We start from the raw sequence: 20607 nt of genomic DNA, 5'->3' as shown, positions 1-20607 counted from the left end.
GGAGGATGTAGCAGGCTCAGTTTGAAAGGAGTGACCTCTCTGCTATCATATGAAACTAGAAGACCTAAGGAGGATGTTGCAGGCTAAGTTTGAAAGGAGTGACCTCTCTGCTATATGAAACTAGAAGACCTAAGGAGGATGTAGCAGGCTCAGTTTGAAAGGAGTGACCTCTCTGCTATATGAAACTAGAAGACCTAAGGAGGATGTTGCAGGCTCAGTTTGAAAGGAGTGACCCCTCTGCTATCATATGAAACTAGAAGACCTAAGGAGGATGTAGCAGGCTCAGTTTGAAAGGAGTGACCTCTGCTATCCTATGAAACTAGAAGACCTAAGGAGGATGTAGCAGGCTCAGTTTGAAAGGAGTGACCTCTCTGCTATATGAAACTAGAAGACCTAAGGAGGATGTTGCAGGCTCAGTTTGAAAGGAGTGACCCCTCTGCTATCATATGAAACTAGAAGACCTAAGGAGGATGTAGCAGGCTCAGTTTGAAAGGAGTGACCTCTCTGCTATATGAAACTAGAAGACCTAAGGAGGATGTTGCAGGCTCAGTTTGAAAGGAGTGACCCCTCTGCTATCATATGAAACTAGAAGACCTAAGGAGGATGTAGCAGGCTCAGTTTGAAAGGAGTGACCTCTCTGCTATCCTATGAAACTGGAAGACCTTCCTGCCATCATTCATTCATACATTGTGACGTGTCTTGTCCAGGAGGCAACAACATCATTACAAGTCTGATCCGAACCAGGAATGCCAACTCTGACACAGAACATCAGGAACGACCCGCACGCCAACAGTCCATTTTATCACGCAGTGAAAAACAACATCATGTTGATAACCTAACGGAGTGAAAACATGACTGACAGTGCACGGGCAGGCAAGACAGGCAGCACAGCGCCACAGCAGAAAGTGATAAATAGCCTATAGGTTACAAAATCTATTAGTAACTGGTATATTGTAGCCTTCAATATAATAATCAATATAATGGATTGTGTAGCTCGCAGCATGCTGCTGCACCTCTCCCTCTCCTCTCATAGGCGGAGTGAGAGAGTGAGTTGCTATGCTTACGGGGCAGGGACGCTGTTTCTGCCCCAGAAGCCGCACCTCAAGCTGAAGTCAAAAGGAACTCATTGTAATAGTGGTCAAACTAAGCTAGAAAATACCAAAAAGACTGTGTGTGTGTGTGTGTGTGTGTGTGTGTGTGTGTGTGTGTGTGTGTGTGTGTGTGTGTGTGTGTGTGTGTTAAATTATCCTTTACTTATCTCCATGGGGAAATTCATCCTCTGCATTTGACCCATCCTCTACTAGGAACCTTCCTAGAACTAGGAGCAGTGGGCAGCCACAGTGCAGCGCCCGGGGACCAACTCCAGTTCTTTTGCCATTGCCTTGGTCACGGGGAGAACATGCAAACTCCACACAGAAAGGACTAAATTCAGTCACTTACGGTAATGACGTTGTTTTGGAGGAAGTCAGGAGGAAGTTTATCCCCGTCAGACAGTTTTATATTTTATTTATACATGCTGTAACCGACATGTTTCAAGTATGCATACCGCATTGTTTAATGCTACGGACTCCTGTAGGCAACATGCTGGAGACGCTGTCTAAACGGGACCGGTGGGCAACTTACGCTAACGTAGCGTAATGTTACAGTTGTGCCTTGTAAAAGTGCATTTCTTTTCTTTTAGTTCAAATACCTGGGTATGCAGTGCACATATTTAATAATGTATGCAAAACAAATCACAACAATCTAATTTCTTTAGTTTTTCACACTTTTTCACATCAAAAGTTCATTTTTCAAGATTTAATTGATAACAGTAATTTACAGTTTGCTGACTATCAAATTTCTACCCCATTTCAACCAATCATTTCACGACATGCAGCTGTCAATCAAATCTTCATTTCAGGATAATTTTCTCTTCCAAATGAAGGGGAAAATGGCGCCTAGTGCCTGTCATCTGGCAGAGTTTCTAGCCCATAAACTAACTACTAACTTGAGCAATTATGCAAACTAAATCAAACGGTAATTTCTAAGAATGCAAAGAAATGTTGGCTCGTTAAAACACGCATTCCAGGAATATTATTTACATTTGTAACGATAATGGCGCGCGCCTCCGAGCCTGACAGCCTTCCTGGCTGTCAGGAGTCCGCTCGCTCCGCACGAAGCAGCTGGCTCCCTGGTACTCTGCGGATCCCACAGGCTGAATCCCATTCGATTTAGGGGTGGAACACGCCAGGATTGGCCAATGCCAAAGCCAGTCCTCAGAATTGTCAAATCAAATCATCGACACGTATATGGTCCGCCTCTCAATTTGTTTTCAGTCTGAAACGGACTCAGATGCACGCGACGAACGGGTTCACCTTGACTTTAAGGTTAGTAAATCCTTTATTATGCACTTATTATGCTGCCTCAATGGAGGCAGATGTCTAAAATGTCCAAACGGCCAGGAGGATGATTCTGAGAGATGTGTGTTTCACTCAGGGGTTTGTTTCTCTAAGAGGGTCAGAATTGCATGATGGGACAAAAATGCAAATTAAGCCTCCCAGAGCCTTCTAAACAGCCAATAAGAGGTGTTTCTTGAATAACTCTGGAACCCACGCTCGGATCCGCTTATCCAGGAAGTGAGCATGGGCTTTCGATATGATTCCATATGATATATATTTTGTGCAGTGAGCAGTGGAGCAGTAGCGCAGCAAAGTGGCGAAACGGAATGAGAAACAAAAGTAGGCTGAGCTGTCCCTTTAACACGTTAAGTGCCAGAGCCGAGATATCTCGTCTTACATAAACATTTTTTTTTTTTGACGGTGGGACATCAATCAACAACTTTTACATCTTCGAGATCACTATTGGAGCAAGAGAATGTGTATAATCTATTTTACCGACCACTAAGTGGCGACAGTGCTCTCCTGACTAGAGGAAGGCAAGCATTTTTTTAACTTGTCACGCCATTCTCACCCCAGCCATTCTCATGAAAATGGATGGGGGAAAACTCTTTCGTTTTCGCGCTGATTGCTGGCGATGCGGGATTGCAAATTTACATAATAGATTACAGGTGGAACACACTTTGAAACACGCAGCATAAATATGACCAGAATCGCAAAAGCTTCTGTCAACCAAAACTCCAAGAAGCGAGCGAGTCCATCCCGACTTCCTCAAACAGCGGCCGCGCAGCCACAGGCACAGGACAGCAGCAAAGCACTGTCAGACTGGTGACAAGCTTGTGACGGCCGCTGCAGCCAAGAAGAACGCCCACGGAGGGAGGAGTTGAAGCAACTCTCCCTCTCGCTCTCTCCCTCTCTCTCTCTCCTCTCTCTCTCTCTCTCGAGAGAGAGAGGAGAGAGAGAGAGAGAGAGAGAGGAGAGAGAGAGAGAGAGAGAGAGAGAGAGAGACAAGGGCAAGAGTGGGAGACAAGGGCACCCATAATCACAGGCACGTGAGGTGGTTCTAAAAATCCATTTATCTCCAAACTCTCTGAAAATCTCTGAAACCATGCTGTACTCAACGGCTAATATCTACATAACTACTAACTCTGCAAACTAACTCTTTTAGACAGAGAAAGCACACATTCTATTAGTTATTTTTAGATGATTGGTGTTCATGAATTCTTAACAGAAAATAATCCTCGGCTCTTGTAAAATGAGCCAGAATCCTCAAAAAAAAACCTGGCACAACTTACCTACAGGATGAAAAAATGGCTGGCACTCAATGTGTTAATTAAAAAAAAAAAAAAAAAATTGACTCTGAGGAAGACACGTTTAGTGTTGAAACGTTAGTCATTATTTGTTGCACCTATTAAATTTGCTAAAATTGACTGTTTGCTCCAGATCTCATCTCTCATCTGTCCCTTTAATAATTTAGGAAGTAACAGACTAAACTAAATAGTCCCCTAGAAGAAACTCCACAACTATAGAGAAACTTAATACTGACGCCACACGTTCCCCCTGTAGAGTAGAATGGTCTGATTAGATTTTGGAGCATCTTGCTGCATAATTTTGCATATTAATGAGGAACGACTTTTCTCAAAACTACTCTTACTCCTTAATGCTCTAAACTCGTGCTAAAGGTCACTTACCGTGCAGAACTGTCCTTTTCTTGCCCTTGTAATGAATGCATTCATTAGCATAATACTACTTAGCATAACTGTTTATGGCTTGTTGTTCTCCAGTAGTTTCATTAGCTATGAGCACTCAAGATGAGGGGAAATCTAATAATTCTGCAGAAAGGATAGTTTAAAGATTGATTCTGCACCCAGTTTGAGCTTTTCTTTGCCTACTATATATATATATATATATATATATATATATATATATATATTTATAAAACGGCTCATCAAGCAATCTGATTGGTTCACAGCCATTGTATAAATCCAGTAACCCACTCCAATAACCCATGGCCATGGGTTATTGAGTTGCCATGGCAACTCTCTTATTAAAAGGCTTACCTCAAATGACAACGTAGAAAAAACAAAATGGCGGAGACAGCTGTCAGATCCTTGTGAATCGATCTTCGCTTATAACTTTACTAATACTTCGCAGAAAATTATGTTTTGTACAAGAATAGACGCGGGCTAATGTCTTAACCCCTCTCTCGCGCGCCCTCACTCTTAACCCCGCATTTCTAAATAAGACGTAACGTTAGTTGGTGTCGGCATACGGCTCTGGTGTCGGGCTTTGCAAAAAGCTCTCAGCTTCTCAGCAAGCGCCAGGATTGGCCAATGTCAACTTCAGTCTCCAGAACGATCCAATCAAATCACCCGCACGTCTATCTTCTTGCTAGAGGTCCCGCCTTACAGTAGTGTTTCAACTGACTCTATCAGAATACCATGCCAGTCGGACTTATAGTATTATTATTATATTTATATTATCATACTTGGAAACCGTTTTATAAAAGCAATATAGCATATATTAGGGTTAGGGTTAGGGTTAGTAAGGGTTATAATATAGCTATATTGCTTAAATATATATATATATATATATATATATATATATATATATATATATATATATATTAGGGCTGCACGATATTGGAAAAAACTGACATTGCGATATTCCCCGCCCATGCGATATATATTGCGATATGAAAAAATACAGATTTTCACCAGATTACCAGAATAGCTCTATTTGAAAGAAAATAATATTTCTAGAATGATTGGGATGATTTTGTAGAGGAGTCCATCTGATTTTGGAGGGGAAATTAGGTATTTTAATGTTTCTCAACCACTGGGCTGTGACCTACTGGTAGGCCTCAGAGCGTCATCTATCAGAGTGCATACACATTTTGACCAATGGATTTCCATGACTTGCATACATGAAAAAGTGAGTGAGTTATGACATTCTACTTCAAAATGTCACTAGCCTATACTTCACTTAGTGTAATGCAGCCTTTAAAACCAGGGAAAGACAACATGTATGCTGTATCACCATATTACCATATCCAACATCTAAGACCATAGTCTCAAATCACAATATGGATATAAATTTTATAGATTGCCCACCCCTAATATTGAGTGTCAGAATCTACCTCCCAATATTGCTATTTGCAGAAAAACATTAGATTTAATTGATTATAATCACTGCTTTCAACTTCTTTCGTTCTTCTAAGTTCTAACATTTCAATAAATCAACAATGAAACACCGCTGCCACTTCACACACTTGGTCTGACCCCCCTCCAGAAACTACCAAGTGGTACGCTCCGCATTTGGGGAGTTCCGGTTTTTGAGCGCACAGAGAGAGGCAGTACAGAGAGGAGGATTCACATGCAGCCGACCGTTGACAAACAATTAATTCGTGAAAAGTAATAAATATACATTTAATTGCCCAGCTATGTCTATTGTCTTTTTATTTGCACCGACATGTTTTGTGTAAATGAGTCGCTATGTATGATTAACTCTACCGTAACGTTACTGCTATCATGTGATGCAACATCAGAGACTGAGGGGGAGAGAGAGTGATAACACGGACAACTTCGTTCTCAGTAATCACTTCAGCCTTCGTGTCATAAGTTGCGGTCTTGCTTTTTGGTGTTTCAAGAGTAAATATCTCCACTCCACGGACATGTTGAGTTACAGCAGCCAGCCTGCTGTATACTGGTGCGCTGCAAGCTGTGGACAGTCCGCCTCCGCAATCACATCGTTTACAGACGGGCTACTGTCAGCAACCCAACATAAGCAAAAACAATTCAATTGAGCTCTCTGTGCATGTTTGTTGTGTTGAAGCTAAGCACTAAATGAGTGAGTACAGTAGCGGGGCGTCTCTCTCCTTTGAGAGAACCTCATTTCACTCAGTAGGTTACCCCTAAAGTGAGAGTTTATCAAGCAACATGACGAGTTAATTTGCTTTTGACATCGCACGTCCTGCGATGTGACTATCGCGCATGCGCACATTGCGATGACGATGTGTAAACGATATATCGTGCAGCCCTAATATATATATATATATATATATATATATATATATATAATAGCACTACAGGTCGGGGGGCGGTTATTTTAGGGTGAGCTGTCCCTTTAAGTGGGCTGGTGCTGCTACTCTTACCTTTGAGTGGTTTAGGTATGAAGTGGGCGGCGGCCTTGTTCTTTTTGACGTGGTTCCCCTTCATGCCTCCGCCCTCTTTGTTGATGCCCAGGTACCAGGCCCGGCCCGAGGCCTGCTGCCGGTACAGCATGGAGGAGTAGGTGACATAGTAGTTCTCAAACACGGACTCCTTGAACTTACACTCCGGGGTGAAGTGTTCCTAAAACGGGAAGATGTGAGAGAGAGAGATTGTAAATGAAGGAAGTCAGGAGGAGGGTGATGGAGAGGCGATGCGGCGGAGGCGGGCGTGGTAGCCAGAGGGAGGGCGGGCGGGATTAGGTACGAGTTATCGTGCATTCCTTTATAACTGGGAACTGGTCATCTTACCGGTTCAAAGTTCATGAGCTGGGACGCAGTGTTTCCCATACATAAAGGAATTTGTGGCGGGCCGCCACAATAATATTTTGACCGCCACAATAAGATGTTGACCAAAAAAAAAATATATATATATATATATATATATATATTTTTTTTTTACAGTGCACCTGAACGCAACATGCAAGATATCCGCTGAATAAGTGTCCAATAAATGTTCATGTCATTCTGGCCAATACTTATGTTATAGCATTTCAGTCTGGAATATGGAATATCTTTCAATAATCTATGATTTAGCTGCTAAATTGTCAAATACCGCCATCTGCTCAGGCACTTATGTATGTACTTAACCTAACTAACTTAACCTAACTACTGGTAACTATCCGGTGTGCACAACATTGTCAGCCTAAACTCCGGCTGACACCCCAAAAACCTACAATCCGCTACAGAAAAATGTACCGTATATTGTTTGTTTATTAACTGGCCCCTCGCCTTCTATCATTTCACGAAAGTGGCAAAGCAAGTTGAGTATCCCTGACCTATAGGGAGAAATTTAGTTTGTCATTGTAAACCCACAGCACAGTAATGATGACATGTTCTTCATAGATCTAGCCTTTTAATTTTGCTCTTAAGCTTTCTCAAAGTACACCAAATTCATGCATTTTACTTTAAAATGTTTAAAAAAATCTCGCGGGGGGGTATGCGGTCCCCCACCACAAATACTGAAAATCCTGTGGGAAACACTGGGGACGTTACGTCACTAGAGCTGGTATTTCCCATTCCAAACTGGTAGGAGCCTCAGCAGCCCCGACGTAAAAAATCCAAGATGGCTGATCCGCGCAACAACAGTAGTTATAATCGTATAAATGCTATTTAGCACTTCTGTCTTGTTTGTGTCTCATTAAATCAGCTGTAGGCTATACACAGCACAACCTACTTCTATCTGTGTGGACATGAGGCTGCAGTGTTTGTATGCGCAAAATGCCACGAAATGCCTCGTTATCAACTGTTATTGCTAACAATGGCTAGCCTGGCTAGCGAGTGGATCTGACCAGTGAACAGTGAACTTCCCAGCTTAACTTTTCTGCAAATGGAACGCTAACAAAATGGATGTGACGTCATTTAGCCTCCACATCCCAGTTATTTTGCGATAAAGGAACGCACAATTCGAAACTCACCGTAGATTTGGGGCAGACCATACACCCTGCGCTCGCCTACGCAGCAGTGCCGTTATTGGCCAGGAGCAAGCTTTGTGTTGCCTTTTGACAGCTCGAATCTCCCACACCACAAACACTGCGCCCAGCCCAGCGATGTTATTAACCAACTGAATTACTCTTGATAGAGAACGTTGAAATAAATTATGGTCACATTATGGTCCTCAACTCATTCCCCGCCAGAGTTTCAAAGGAAAAGTCGCCAGCCACCGCCAGGATTTCTGATCATTTTCACTAATTTTACGAGACCCACGGAATATTTTCTTCTATGTAAACACCGAATATCAAAAAGGAATGAAGGGAACATCTAGCCTGATATTCAGACTGCATCATCAATTCATAAACTCATTTCCTCGTCGTCTGAGATTGCAGTCACTTCAGAGCATTTCTATGAGGGGCTTGCAGAGCCGGCCCACCCTATACGCGAACTAAGCGGCTGCCTAGGGCCCCGGGAGTTGCCAGAGGGCCCCGCGGCCCTGCTTAGGGCCCCCAGATGAATAGGGCCGGCACTGGGGGCTTGGGTCTAACCAATCACTATAGAGACCAAGGCGTCACTGTCCACGGCACCCGGCCGGCAGGGCAGCAGCAGCAGTCTTGCCCTGCTTGCTGGAGCGGAATCTCTCTGTGCTCCCTGGCTAACACACCTGGCTAACACACCAGGCTAACACACCAGGCTAACACACCTGGCTAACACACCTGGCTAACACACCTGGCTAACACACCAGGCTAACACACCTGGCTAACACACCAGGCTAACACACCTGGCTAACACACCTGGCTAACACACCAGGCTAACACACCTGGCTTACACACCTGGCTAACACACCTGGCTAACACACCAGGCTAACACACCAGGCTAACACACCTGGCTAACACACCAGGCTAACACACCTGGCTAACACACCAGGCTAACACACCTGGCTAACACACCAGGCTAACACACCTGGCTAACACACCTGGCTAACACACCTGGCTAACACACCAGGCTAACACACCTGGCTAACACACCAGGCTAACACACCAGGCTAACACACCTGGCTAACACACCAGGCTAACACACCTGGCTAACACACCTGGCTAACACACCTGGCTAACACACCAGGCTAACACACCTGGCTAACACACCAGGCTAACACACCAGGCTAACACACCAGGCTAACACACCAGGCTAACACACCTGGCTAACACACCAGGCTAACACACCTGGCTAACACACCTGGCTAACACACCAGGCTAACACACCTAACAGGAAGCCTCACCGGTAGGAGGATGGGAGGATCACGCTATTCCAACCAGCTCCCCTCCCTCTGAACAGGCGCCCCTAACGACCAGAGGAGGCACCACATCAGCAGTGGTTGTCTGTGACTGGAGGTCAGGAGCAAATCTACCAGCTGAAATGTACACGGTCTCACGGTGTGAGAGTTTAGGAAATGGATGACTAATTCCTGAGAGGACAAGTGACTTGTGGACGTGTTGTCAGCGCCACCTGCTGCGTGGTGAAAAGAAAATCCTTCAGGTTTGAGGGACAGAAAACACCTATTGACAATCCACGTTCCACGTTAATGGCGGAGAATGAGTTAATGTAATATATGAACGCTATAATGTGTTTTCATTGGATCAATACCGCTCGACCATGCAACCAATATTAGTCTTTTATTTATTGTAGTAATTATGCTACCCAACTTGTACGCAGCAATCTGATCCGTGCAGTGATCCCCACACCCCTGTATTCAAACATGAGTGGAATTATCGCCCTAAAGTGGGGCATATATATGCGTGTATATATATATATATATATATATATATATATATATATATATATATATACATATATATGCGTGCTGCGTGCGTACTTTCGCAGCGTACTGTTTGAAGTTTTGAAGTGTGCACCAGCACACATTTGATTTATCATTCGTTTCTATTCATCTATATACATCGAATCCGACCAATTTAGTCTCATAATTCATGAGAGAATTGTGAGTATCTATTTTCTTCTGCCAGCATTCTCATTTTCCCCTTGGCGCACATAAAGACACATACGCTATTAGGCTATTGCTTTAAGGGCTGCGGCCGGGTGCGACATGGACATTCAGCCGACTCTGCTGAACTCATGATATTTGTAGTGAGCAATGCCCATCGCCCAGGCGTTTAAAACGCAAATTAAAACACCCTGGCCTTTTTATCTTTTTTTGAGCAGAGCGGAGCGGTGAGTGGGAGTGGGAGAAATCTGTATTGAGCGGGGAGCGGTCTGGAGCGGGTGGAAAGGGCCACTCCACGAGCGAGCTCCACTCCGCTCACATGCTCCGACATCAGTGATGTCATCCTTCCTGGCTGAGGCTATCATAAGTTCAGTGATGAGGTCATCAGTGATGTCATCAGTGATGACGTCATCGGTGATGTCATAGATCAGGCGAGAGGGCAGGCGAGGCCGCGTGGCGGCCGAGCTCCGTATGCGACGCTCAGTGGGCGAGCCTAGGCTTCGAATGGTGACATCACTGATGATGTCATCAGTGACACACACACACACACGAGAGAGAGACTGAGGGAGAGGACGTGGTCCTTTGTCCGGACCAGGCTCTGAGCAGAAACTGCAACAACTTAGGACAGCTGACATTTGCATTTCCTTAGTCCTGTGTCTCCATGGGAACCACATCCTCCCTAGAATACCAACCAGGCCAAAGAGAGAAAGATGGTGCCGGAGGAAACAGACACATCGCTCTCATCCCATATCCCTCTATGCATTTTAAAACACACAGGATGTGTGTGTGTGTGTGTGTGTGTGTGTGTGTGTGTGTGTGTGTGTGTGTGTGTGTGTGTGCGTGAGTGAGTGCGTGTGCGTGAGTGTGTGTGTGTGTGTGTGTGAGTGAGTGCGTGTGCGTGCATGCATGCGTGTGTGTGTGTGTGTGTGTGTGTGTGTGTGTGTGTGTGTGAGTGAGTGTGTGTGCGTGTGTGTGTGTGTGTGTGTGTGAGTGAGTGCGTGTGCGTGCATGCATGCGTGTGTGTGTGTGTGTGTGTGTGTGTGTGTGTGTGTGTGAGTGCGTATGCATGCATGCGTGTGTGTGTGTGCGTGTGTGCATCTGTGTGTGTGTGTGTGTGTGTGTGTGTGTGTGTGTGTGTGTGTGTGTGTGTGTGTGTGTGTGTGTGAGAGATCACCTACAGAGGTGTAGAGAAAGCCCTCGTTGTTCATGGCCAGGTAGAGTTTGGTCTGGACGCCCTGGATGGCCACCACACGCAGCCCCACCGGGATCAGGTTGAACACAGCTACGTACACAAAACACACACACACACACACACACACACACACACACGCACGCATGTGCGCGCGCACACACACACACACACACACACACACACACACACGCACACACACACACACACACACACACACACACACATTCACATGCACAGTGAAGAGAAGAGGTGTCATCAATATCAATGTTAACAGCGGGTACTTATAGGATGACGCCTCCATTTTGCCACAGAAAAGCTATTTTAGGAGGTGCATCAGGCGGCAAGGGAACCTAATTAAAGTGATGATTTACAGGTTGGTGTTAAACATGTGATTGTTTGAAGTAGATCTATCTAAAAGCCAGTAGGGAGTAAAGCATATATGCATTAAATTATAACTCGGAAGTGGGAAATTCCCACTTAGGAAAAATCTAATAAAATGGCACGTCAACGCACAGAACGCAGCATACAGGGTTGGACATGGTTGTTTGTCCGTTGCACTCTTAGGGTGAGAGCAGAGCAAGGAACTACCGTAACCATTCTACACTAAAACGGATGTTAGTGTGAGGGATATATAAACCACTCTCATAACATGTGTGTATCACTTAGGGTGTCGAGTCCTAGTCTATTTTTTTATTTGTCTTTATTGAATGTTCCAAAACTGCATGTTTAACTAAGAATAGGCTAATGATTATTTCCACTCACCACTTATTTAATGTGGTTACTTTACTTTGTGGTCAAAAGTTTGGAAGGAACAATGCATGCTGGGAGATATGCAAATGTGTTTGTCCAATGGGTCCAATAACATTGCTCTCTGTCAGAACTTGCTTGGATGTCCTGATGTTGGTTTAGTAGCAAAAGTAAACACAAGTTAATAGCAGCATTCACTATAGAATCTTTAGTGAATACTTTCCACAAAATCATGAACAATGACGAAAACCAGAAGGAATACTAGTTCCACTTCTACCAAATAAACCAAAATTGATGTTCTGCGACGTTATATCATATCTACTAGCCTCTTCATTTTGCTCTCAGAGTGCACCAGATTAATGCATTTTACTTTAAAATTTACCAAATTTCTTTGTCCAGGGGGGGCATCAGCCTCCCCTAGATACCCCCCAGTCAGAGTACTGTTACCTTCTTGGTGGTGCAACCCCTGTTTGGAAAGCCTAGAATCGCCTATGCCTGCATTAGCAATACAAACGGTACAACAATAAGATAAATAGATCTTTTTATGATGTAGACACAAAAAGCAGGCTTTTTAACTATGCAATTGATTTTCAGGCCTTTTGTATTTCGTGGGGAGAAACAGCCATTAAGTTAGGTACACAATTATTCCGGGCAGTTTGATGAGTCAGGCCCCTATTTAATGATGCTCATTTAGCCAACCATGTATAATATGCATGGTTATGCATATAACCATGCATATATAATGCCTGTGGTTATGACTGTGGATTACATGGCTCATCCATTCAAAGCCAGTGATAGAAATGTGGGTCAACGTTTAGAGGTCTCCCCCGTGTAATCATGTCATGCCAGGTCGCCATTGTAAATAAGAATTTGTTCTTAATGTCTTACCTGGTTAAATAAAGGTTAAATAAAAAATTTAATAAAAATTAAATTAAAGTAGACTGTGCTTTTTACAGGGTGTTTCTCTTCTCATGCAGCAGGCTGGGTGAAAAGTAGCACAGATTAATGATGATGGTGCTGCCGCCAACTGTGCATAATGGCGCCTACAGACTGTGAGATTTGAGCAATCTTATACATTTATTGGAGGCCACACTGGATCTAATTATAAATGATGTATGGTGCATTTAGACTGTACGATGATAATACACCTATAGAATTGCATGTTATGACGCACGCCGTTACCAGTCAATACACAACAATCAAATCACGTCACATCAGCATCAACTACGCATCAGCGTGCGGCGCGCTACAGTTGTCTGTAGTGGTAACCTAGAGATAAACCATAAACAAGAATTGAGCCCTTGAAATAGTGGTATTTATGTAGCTGAATTAGGGATGTTCGATATTGGCTTTTTTACCGATATCCGATAACGTCCAACTCTTAATTTCCGATACCGATATCAACCGATATCAACCGATACCGATATAAGCGGGCTTTTTTTCCACCAAAATTTCACGTAACAAGTTACATAATGTAGCTTAATGTAGCTGAAGAGTTTAATATATAATATGCATGTTGTGTTAAAGTTGTAAGTGTTAGAGAAGCGAGCTTGTGACCAGAAGGTCGTCGGTTCAATCCCCGGGACCGGCAGGATAAATCTGGGTGGGGAAAGTGAAAAGGCAGCGCTTGCCCCTCCCTCATTACCACCACTGAGGTGCCCTTGAGCAAGGCCCTTAACCCCAACCGCTCCAGTGGAGCTGCTCAGTGGCCAACAGATCAGACTGTGGTTGTACTGGTCAGCTTCCAGGTATGAATGTGTGTGTGAATGTGAACAGGGCACTCCTGAAAAAGAGAGCATTGCTCTCAGTGAGACTCCCCCTGTATTAAAAAAAAAAAAAAAAAAAAAAAATATCGGCATGAAAACCGATACCGATATTTTCCGATATCGATTTTTTTATGCTAATATCGGCCGATAATATCGGTAGGCCGATAATATCGGACATCCCTAAGCTGAATGGAAAAGCATCTAAAGAAGAGGAGGAGGAGGAGAATGTGGACTAGGGAAAAGAGACCAGCTTCGGGTGCCAATTTTGTAAAGAGAGCTTGAGATAAGCAAAGTATTTATTAGCATCTCGCTACTAGCATTTAGCATTTACTGGCGTTTAGAATCAGCGCATCATTTCATGCTGCATTTCTAGTTATTGCTCGTTAGTGGACGGACATCGGAGTATCTTTCATTCTTTCGTTAGATGGGTCCACATTGCCAATGTATCGTCCAGTGGCGATTTTGCATTAGGGGCAAGTAGGGCAGTGCCCCACCAGATGGCGCTGTGGTGCAAGAAGCTCGCATCTGACTCGCAACTGAATCGTATTTTTATTATTACAAAGTAGTGATTCAACTGTGAATTTGGTGTCTATATATAAATGAACTTTACTCACAATCCCTATAGTGCTGTTTTGGAGTCATTTCCTTAGTGTGTGTGTGTCTGTTTCTGTGTGCTCGGCTCTGCTCGCGCTGCATTTCCTGCATATGGGGCAGGCCGGCGCTCTGACCCACCGTTGCCATAGAAACAACAACGTGACATGGCCTGTCTGTCACCTGCCAATTTTGTATTGGGTAAAGGGGCAGAGATGATGTTGCCCCAGTCTCTTAGAACAGACGAGTTGGCTTCCGCAATTTTCAAATGCTTCCGCCATACCGTCTGTACTTCGTGGGGGAGAATCACGCACCAACCGGAATGGGAAGCAGAAAGGCGGGTCTTCCGCTCATTAGTCCAATCAGAAAGCAGAAAGGTGGGTCTTCCGCTCATTAGTCCAATCAGAATCCAATATGCCGCATTCGCGGAACTCGGGGCTTGTCGTGATTGGTCGGATTCCGTCGAACTTCCTTCCGGTCTGAAGGTTTTTTCCCCCAACTTCCTTGTGCATGTTCCGGGGGTGTAACGTACAGACTGTGTATAGCTGCATTCGCCGGATGTAGATGAGACAGTCTGTTTTAAGAGACTAATGTTGCCCCAATGTGTGAACTCCTGACATGAACTCCGCCCCCAACAGGTGTGGCCGGACTGGCCGCGAAATGTCATGTGTGTTTTCATTTAGCCTACTTACAATGAATGGCGTAGTAGACTATTTGTTGTCTGTACGGTTTAGTACGTTGCCGTTGGAAGATCAATTGGAAATAAAGCGTTTATAGGGCCACACAGACCAGAAGATTTCGTCATGCTTCAGCCTGAAGATAAAGTGAATGCAAGGTTTGTACATTTACTCAATGGCGATGTTGCTGTGGTTTTGCTGTGTGCTGTGTGTTTTGGACAAATGTGAAGTGTATTTAGTTTTGGAATATTTCTGCTCCTTGGCACTCAGATCACAGTCATATGCCTGCCTACCATAGATTGGCTAGATCTTTTTTGTAGGGGTGCTCCGATCCGGCTAAGCCACGATCCGATCCGATTCCGATTCCTGGGGTCACGATCCGATTCCAGAATCGATTCTCGATTCCAACGACTCTCGATTCCAGAATCTAGAATCGATTCTCAATTATGTAGTTTTATATTGCAATAACACACAAAGGTAAATCTAAGACAAAAAATGACAAATGTATTAATGCTGAACTTCAAATTCAACTTCTGAAGTATTACAGTCAGGGCCTAATTTCATTTTGCAAACTTATGTTCTTCAGATAAGATGGATTTACAGGCTGTCGGGGATCTGTAGACTTTGAGAAGGATTTATAGATTTTGGGGGGAATACATTAACCAGAGTTCTTAAGTGCAAGAGGTGGTGGCACCGTGGCAGTACAGTACACAAATGACATGAACATTTGGACACTTATTCAGCTGGTATCTTGCATGTTGCGTTCAGGTGCACTGTAATTATTTTATTATTATTTTTATTTTTTTACAATACGAAGAAGAATCGATTGTTGGGAGTTTGGAATCGATCCAGGAATCGTGGCATTAAGAATCGCGATCCTTTCAAGAATCAATTTTTTTTTGGAGCACCCCTACTTTTGTGTGTGATGGTGCGTTGTGACGTGACAACATCAAACTGCCCCTACACAAATGTCAGGCTAAAATCGCCCCTGGTTTTCGTCGAGGAAAGGTTGAACAAATAAACAGCTCGATTGTGGAGGAAATGATTTACATATTGTGGAAACATTACATGATTGATCATAATGACTCTTGCCTCAGAAAAGACAGGACACTCTGAAATGTACCTATTTGCTGGAAAAATGAACAGCATTTCACCTTTTCGCCGTATAGGGGGCGCTGCTATGATCTCACTAAGGTCGACTTTTACATGATACTTACTAGGCATCTCGCGCGTTACGTGCGCTCGAATCCTAGGCTCGCCCTGCAGCTCGCCGAGCTGGTGTGTGTGTGTGTGTGTGTGTGTGTCTGTGTGGGTGTCTGTGTGTGTGTGTGTGTGGGTGTTGCTCACAAAATGTTATTGCCCTTGAGTTTACATGTGCGCGGGTGTGTGCCCACTTATGACTTCACTGACATCATGAGTCTTATCACATCACTGGTCATCAGTGATGTCACAATGCCATATTGTGTGTGTGTGTGTGTGTGTGTGTGTGTGTGTGTGTGTGTGTGTGGGGGGGGGGGGGGGGGGTGGATGGGTGCCCCCTTATGACATCACTCATGACATCATCAGTGTGTGTGTGTGTGTGTGCTCCCTTATGACATCACTGATAACATCATCAGTCTTATGGCATCACTGAGGAGATCATCAGTCATGTCACAATGCCTCCTTGTGTGTGTTACCTGTGTGTCATTACTACTGTAATTTGCTACTGTTGTGTCAGCTAGAATTAGCTAGACATATTCTCTGTGAAGCCCTCTGGGACATGCTTGTGAATTAGGGCTATACAAATAAACATGACTTGACCTGACTTGTGTGTGTGTGTGTGTGTGTGTGTGTGTGTGTGTGTGTGTGTGTGTGTGTGTGTGTGTGTGTGTGTGTGTGTGTGTGTGTGTGTGTGTGTGTGTGTGTGTGTGTGTGTGTGTGTGGACACAAAATGAAACATTACCCACATGATAGATAGATAGATAGATAGATAGATGATAGATAGATAGATAGATAGATAGATAGATAGATAGATAGATAGATAGATAGATAGATAGATAGATAGATAGATAGATAGATAGAGGCAATTTAAAGCTCATTTTACAACTGCTCACAGATGGTCAGTTGAATTATGGATTGCATGCTCAAAGGTTAGACTTACCATAAGTGCTATCTTCATCCTTGGTTCCATCAATGGTGCCGTCAGTCTGCATCTGCAGCTGGAAGCCCTGGCGATTGGAGAGCCTGGTTACAATGCCCTTTAACTGGGGCTCTGAGAGGAGAGAGGAGGAGAGGAGATAACAGGAGATGAGAGAGGAGAGAGCAGGGGAGAGGAGAGAGGAGAGGACGAGAGGAGAAAGCAGAGGGGGAGAGGAGGGGAGGAGATAGCAGAGGAGAGGAGAAAGGAGAGGAGAAAGGAGAGGAGATAGCAGAGGAGAGGAGGGGGAGAGTAGGGGAGAGGAGGAGATAGCAGAGGAGAGGAGGAGAACAGAGGAGATGAGAGAGGAGAGGAGACAGCAGAGTAGAGAGGAGGAGATGAGAGAGGGGAGAGCAGAGGAGAGAGCAGAGGAGAGAGGAGGAGAACAGAGGAGGAGAGGACGAGTGGAGACAGCAGAGTAGAGAGGAGGAGATGAGAGAGGGGAGAGCAGAGGAGAGAGCAGAGGAGAGAGGAGAGGAGCGGTGGAGAGCAGATGAGAGACGAGAGGACGAGAGGAGAAAGCAGAGGAGGGGGAGAGGAGGAGAGGAGACAGCAGAGGAGGGGAGGACATGAGAGAGGAGAGGAGATGAGAGTGGAGATGAGTGGGAGAGAGCAGAGGAGAGAGCAGAGGAGAGAGGAGATGAGAGACATTAACTGCATGATTTGCTTGTTACTGTCATGTGATCATGTGGACACATGAGCAGGAAGTGTCAGAGGGTGAGAAGCTGTTTATGCTACAACATGTACCTGTGACAATATAACGTCATTAGATGTTTTGTGGTGTCACACACTTAGACACAGCCAGAAGACATGCTGATGAAATGATGAAGGTCCACCTTGGAGATGAGAGAAAATGGTGCTGATGATGGTGATGATGGTGGTGAAGATGTGGTGCAGCAGGTGATGGCCACCCCCCCCCCCCCCCCCCCCCCCCGCGCCTCAGACCTGGCGGTCGCCTCCGCTTCCGTTTCTTCCTCGACCCAAACAGTTTGACGCGCGAGAACACGTCGAGCTTGCTGGGCTTCTCCGCCGCGCCTTTGCTGTTGCTCGGGCTGCCGGCGGTGCCGCCGGCGCCGGCGCGACACGCGTTGGCCTTCTCGCGCTGCTCCCTCGCCTGCCGCTTCTGCCGGATGAGGGAGCTGGCGATCGCCGCCGCCCGAGACATGGTCACCCCCCTGGCCCTGAGGGAGGAGCTGCGTCCCCGCCGGGAGGCTGTGGGGTGAGGGAGAGAGGTGAGGTCTACACCACCACCCACGGCTCAGCTCGCATCACACACCGTGGGGCCCGCTGCGGATCGCCACCACCACCAACAACCGAGCGGAAAGCTCCATCGTGCGCGTCGTCGTCGTCGCCCGGGCGCTTCATTCAAGTCGTGAAACAAATCCGTTAATCAGCCAAGACAAGACGGTGGAGGAGCCTCACCATCACATCACGAACAGAGCCCCCTTCCCCCCCCCCCAAAAGGCAGCCTGCCTCCCCTCTTCCAGCAGATTCCGCTTGATCCCGGGAGAGAGACGAGAGCGAGTCGCTTAACGGGTCCGGTTCCGATCGGCTGATCGACAGCTTAAGCCGAGGCGGACGGGAGAGCGCAGCGTGTTGTTGTCGATCACTGCTGCAGCAGCTGCCTGTCCTCCTTCTTCTGCTGCTGATGCTGATGCTGCCACGCGCTGCTCCCCCACTGACGCTGCTCTGCTCTCCTCTCCTCCACACTCGTGTCCGTGAGAGAAACCAGGCTGTCTGCCAGTGAAACGCTCAGCGGAGGAGAGCCGGTGGGAAGGAAGGAGGTCATTGTGCAGCCGCGTGCAGCCGAATATCATGTTCTTAAAAGTGCTGCAGCGCTTCCCGGGGGGGGGGGGGGGGGGGGGGGGTTATTGAGGCAGGTGGTTCCTTTACATACAGTAGGTGCACCTGTAGCTCCGAACCCCCACATGGCCATGATATTTACATGTTACACTGTGCACTGAATACTGATGACTGGGGGGGGGGGGGAGAGGGAGGTTGAGGTTGAGATTAAACAGGAGGAGGAGTGTAGAAAATGAACAGAGAAATCAGAGGAAGACAGATAAATAAGGATGTAAGTGAGAGAGAAAAGCAAGCGAGAGAGAAGTGGAGACAGATTACATGTGAGGAGGTGTGAGGAAAATGCTCAAAGAGAAGAGAGAGAAAGAGACATGAGAGAGGGATTGATGGAAGAGAGATGGAGAGTGAAATATTGAGTTTGGGAGAGAGAAAGAGAGAAGATACAGGGAGAGAGAGGAGAGATGATATAGGAGGAGAGAGAGAAACAGAGATAAGAACATTGGAGAGAGAGAGGGGCTCCCATCTTATTTTGGTGCAGAGGTTGAGCACTGCTGAAGGACTGCAGCGTGCACAGACGCGTTGTGCCTACCTGTCTCTACTCTACCTGTCTCTACCTGTCTCTACTCTACCTGTCTCTACTCTACCTGTCTCTACTCTACCTGTCTCTACTCTACCTGTCTCTACTCTACCTGTCTCTACTCTACCTGTCTCTACTCTACCTGTCTCTACTCTAACTGTCTCTACTCTACCTGTCTCTACTTCCTGTCTCTACTCTACCTGTCTCTACTCTACCTGTCTCTACTTCCTGTCTCTACTCTACCTGTCTCTACTTCCTGTCTCTACTTCCTGTCTCTACTTCCTGTCTCTACTCTACCTGTCTCTACTTCCTGTCTCTACTTCCTAGAGGGGGAAAGTTGGTCTAAACGGATGTTAAGTCATCCACTCATTTCTGCACCTGCCTCGGTTTTGTTTGCTTGAATACCATCAAACTACCTTCTGGTCTGAAATGTTTTTTTCTTTCCGAGACAACTTCCTCCGTCCAAATTTAAATGGACTGAAGTACAGACTTTCTCTGGAACATTTGAAGATTGTGGAAGAGATAGACTGCCTTGAGAGACTAGGAGACAGTCATCTGTTTGATGAGGTGTATGAGTCTGTCTAGATGTTTCCTGTGAGCTGTATGAGTATGTCTAGATGTTTCTTCTGAGCTGTATTAATATCCCTATACCGATAAATTATCTGCCGATATGGCCATTTTGCGTTATTTATTATTCCGATAATGGCCTTTTTCCGATAAATTATCAGCTGATAATAATCATGCTTTATTTTTGCCTCAGAAGCGGAGCTTTTGTTGTCGCACACTCGTGACATCACAGCTGCGACGCAAACATGGCTGCTGCCAGCGTGTTGCTGTTTTTCAGTTTCACAATGATCAGAAAGCTACTGTAATTTGCAATCCATGTCCCACACAGGTTCCGAGAGGAGGGGAAACCTCTAAGCTGGCATTAGGCTACGTTAAACCAAAGCTGGCGATGATGCAGCGGATATGTTTGTTGTTTTTGTTAGCGAGTTTTGTTAGCATT

General features: G+C 45.4%; 1 protein-coding gene across 1 annotated transcript in view; it reads right to left on the bottom strand.

Moving 5' to 3' along the window:
* The window catches only part of LOC310799922 (fibroblast growth factor 13-like), a gene marked incomplete at both ends in the record, with an annotated part of 31987 nt that extends 13598 nt beyond the window's left edge, over positions 1 to 18389 (bottom strand). The window contains 4 exons of the mRNA XM_083662530.1: positions 6529 to 6727; positions 11254 to 11357; positions 17189 to 17299; positions 18170 to 18389. Coding sequence (XP_083518656.1) covers positions 6529 to 6727; positions 11254 to 11357; positions 17189 to 17299; positions 18170 to 18389 — 634 coding nt within the window. The remainder of the gene's footprint in view (positions 1 to 6528; positions 6728 to 11253; positions 11358 to 17188; positions 17300 to 18169) is intronic.
* Between the last annotated feature and the right edge of the window lie 2218 nt (positions 18390 to 20607).

Source organism: Poromitra crassiceps (assembly GCF_964638095.1).
Source record: "Poromitra crassiceps genome assembly, chromosome: 29".
Classification (NCBI taxonomy): domain Eukaryota; kingdom Metazoa; phylum Chordata; class Actinopteri; order Beryciformes; family Melamphaidae; genus Poromitra; species Poromitra crassiceps.
The sequence above is the reverse complement of the archived record's forward strand: the minus strand, read 5'-3'. Positions and strand labels throughout refer to the sequence as shown.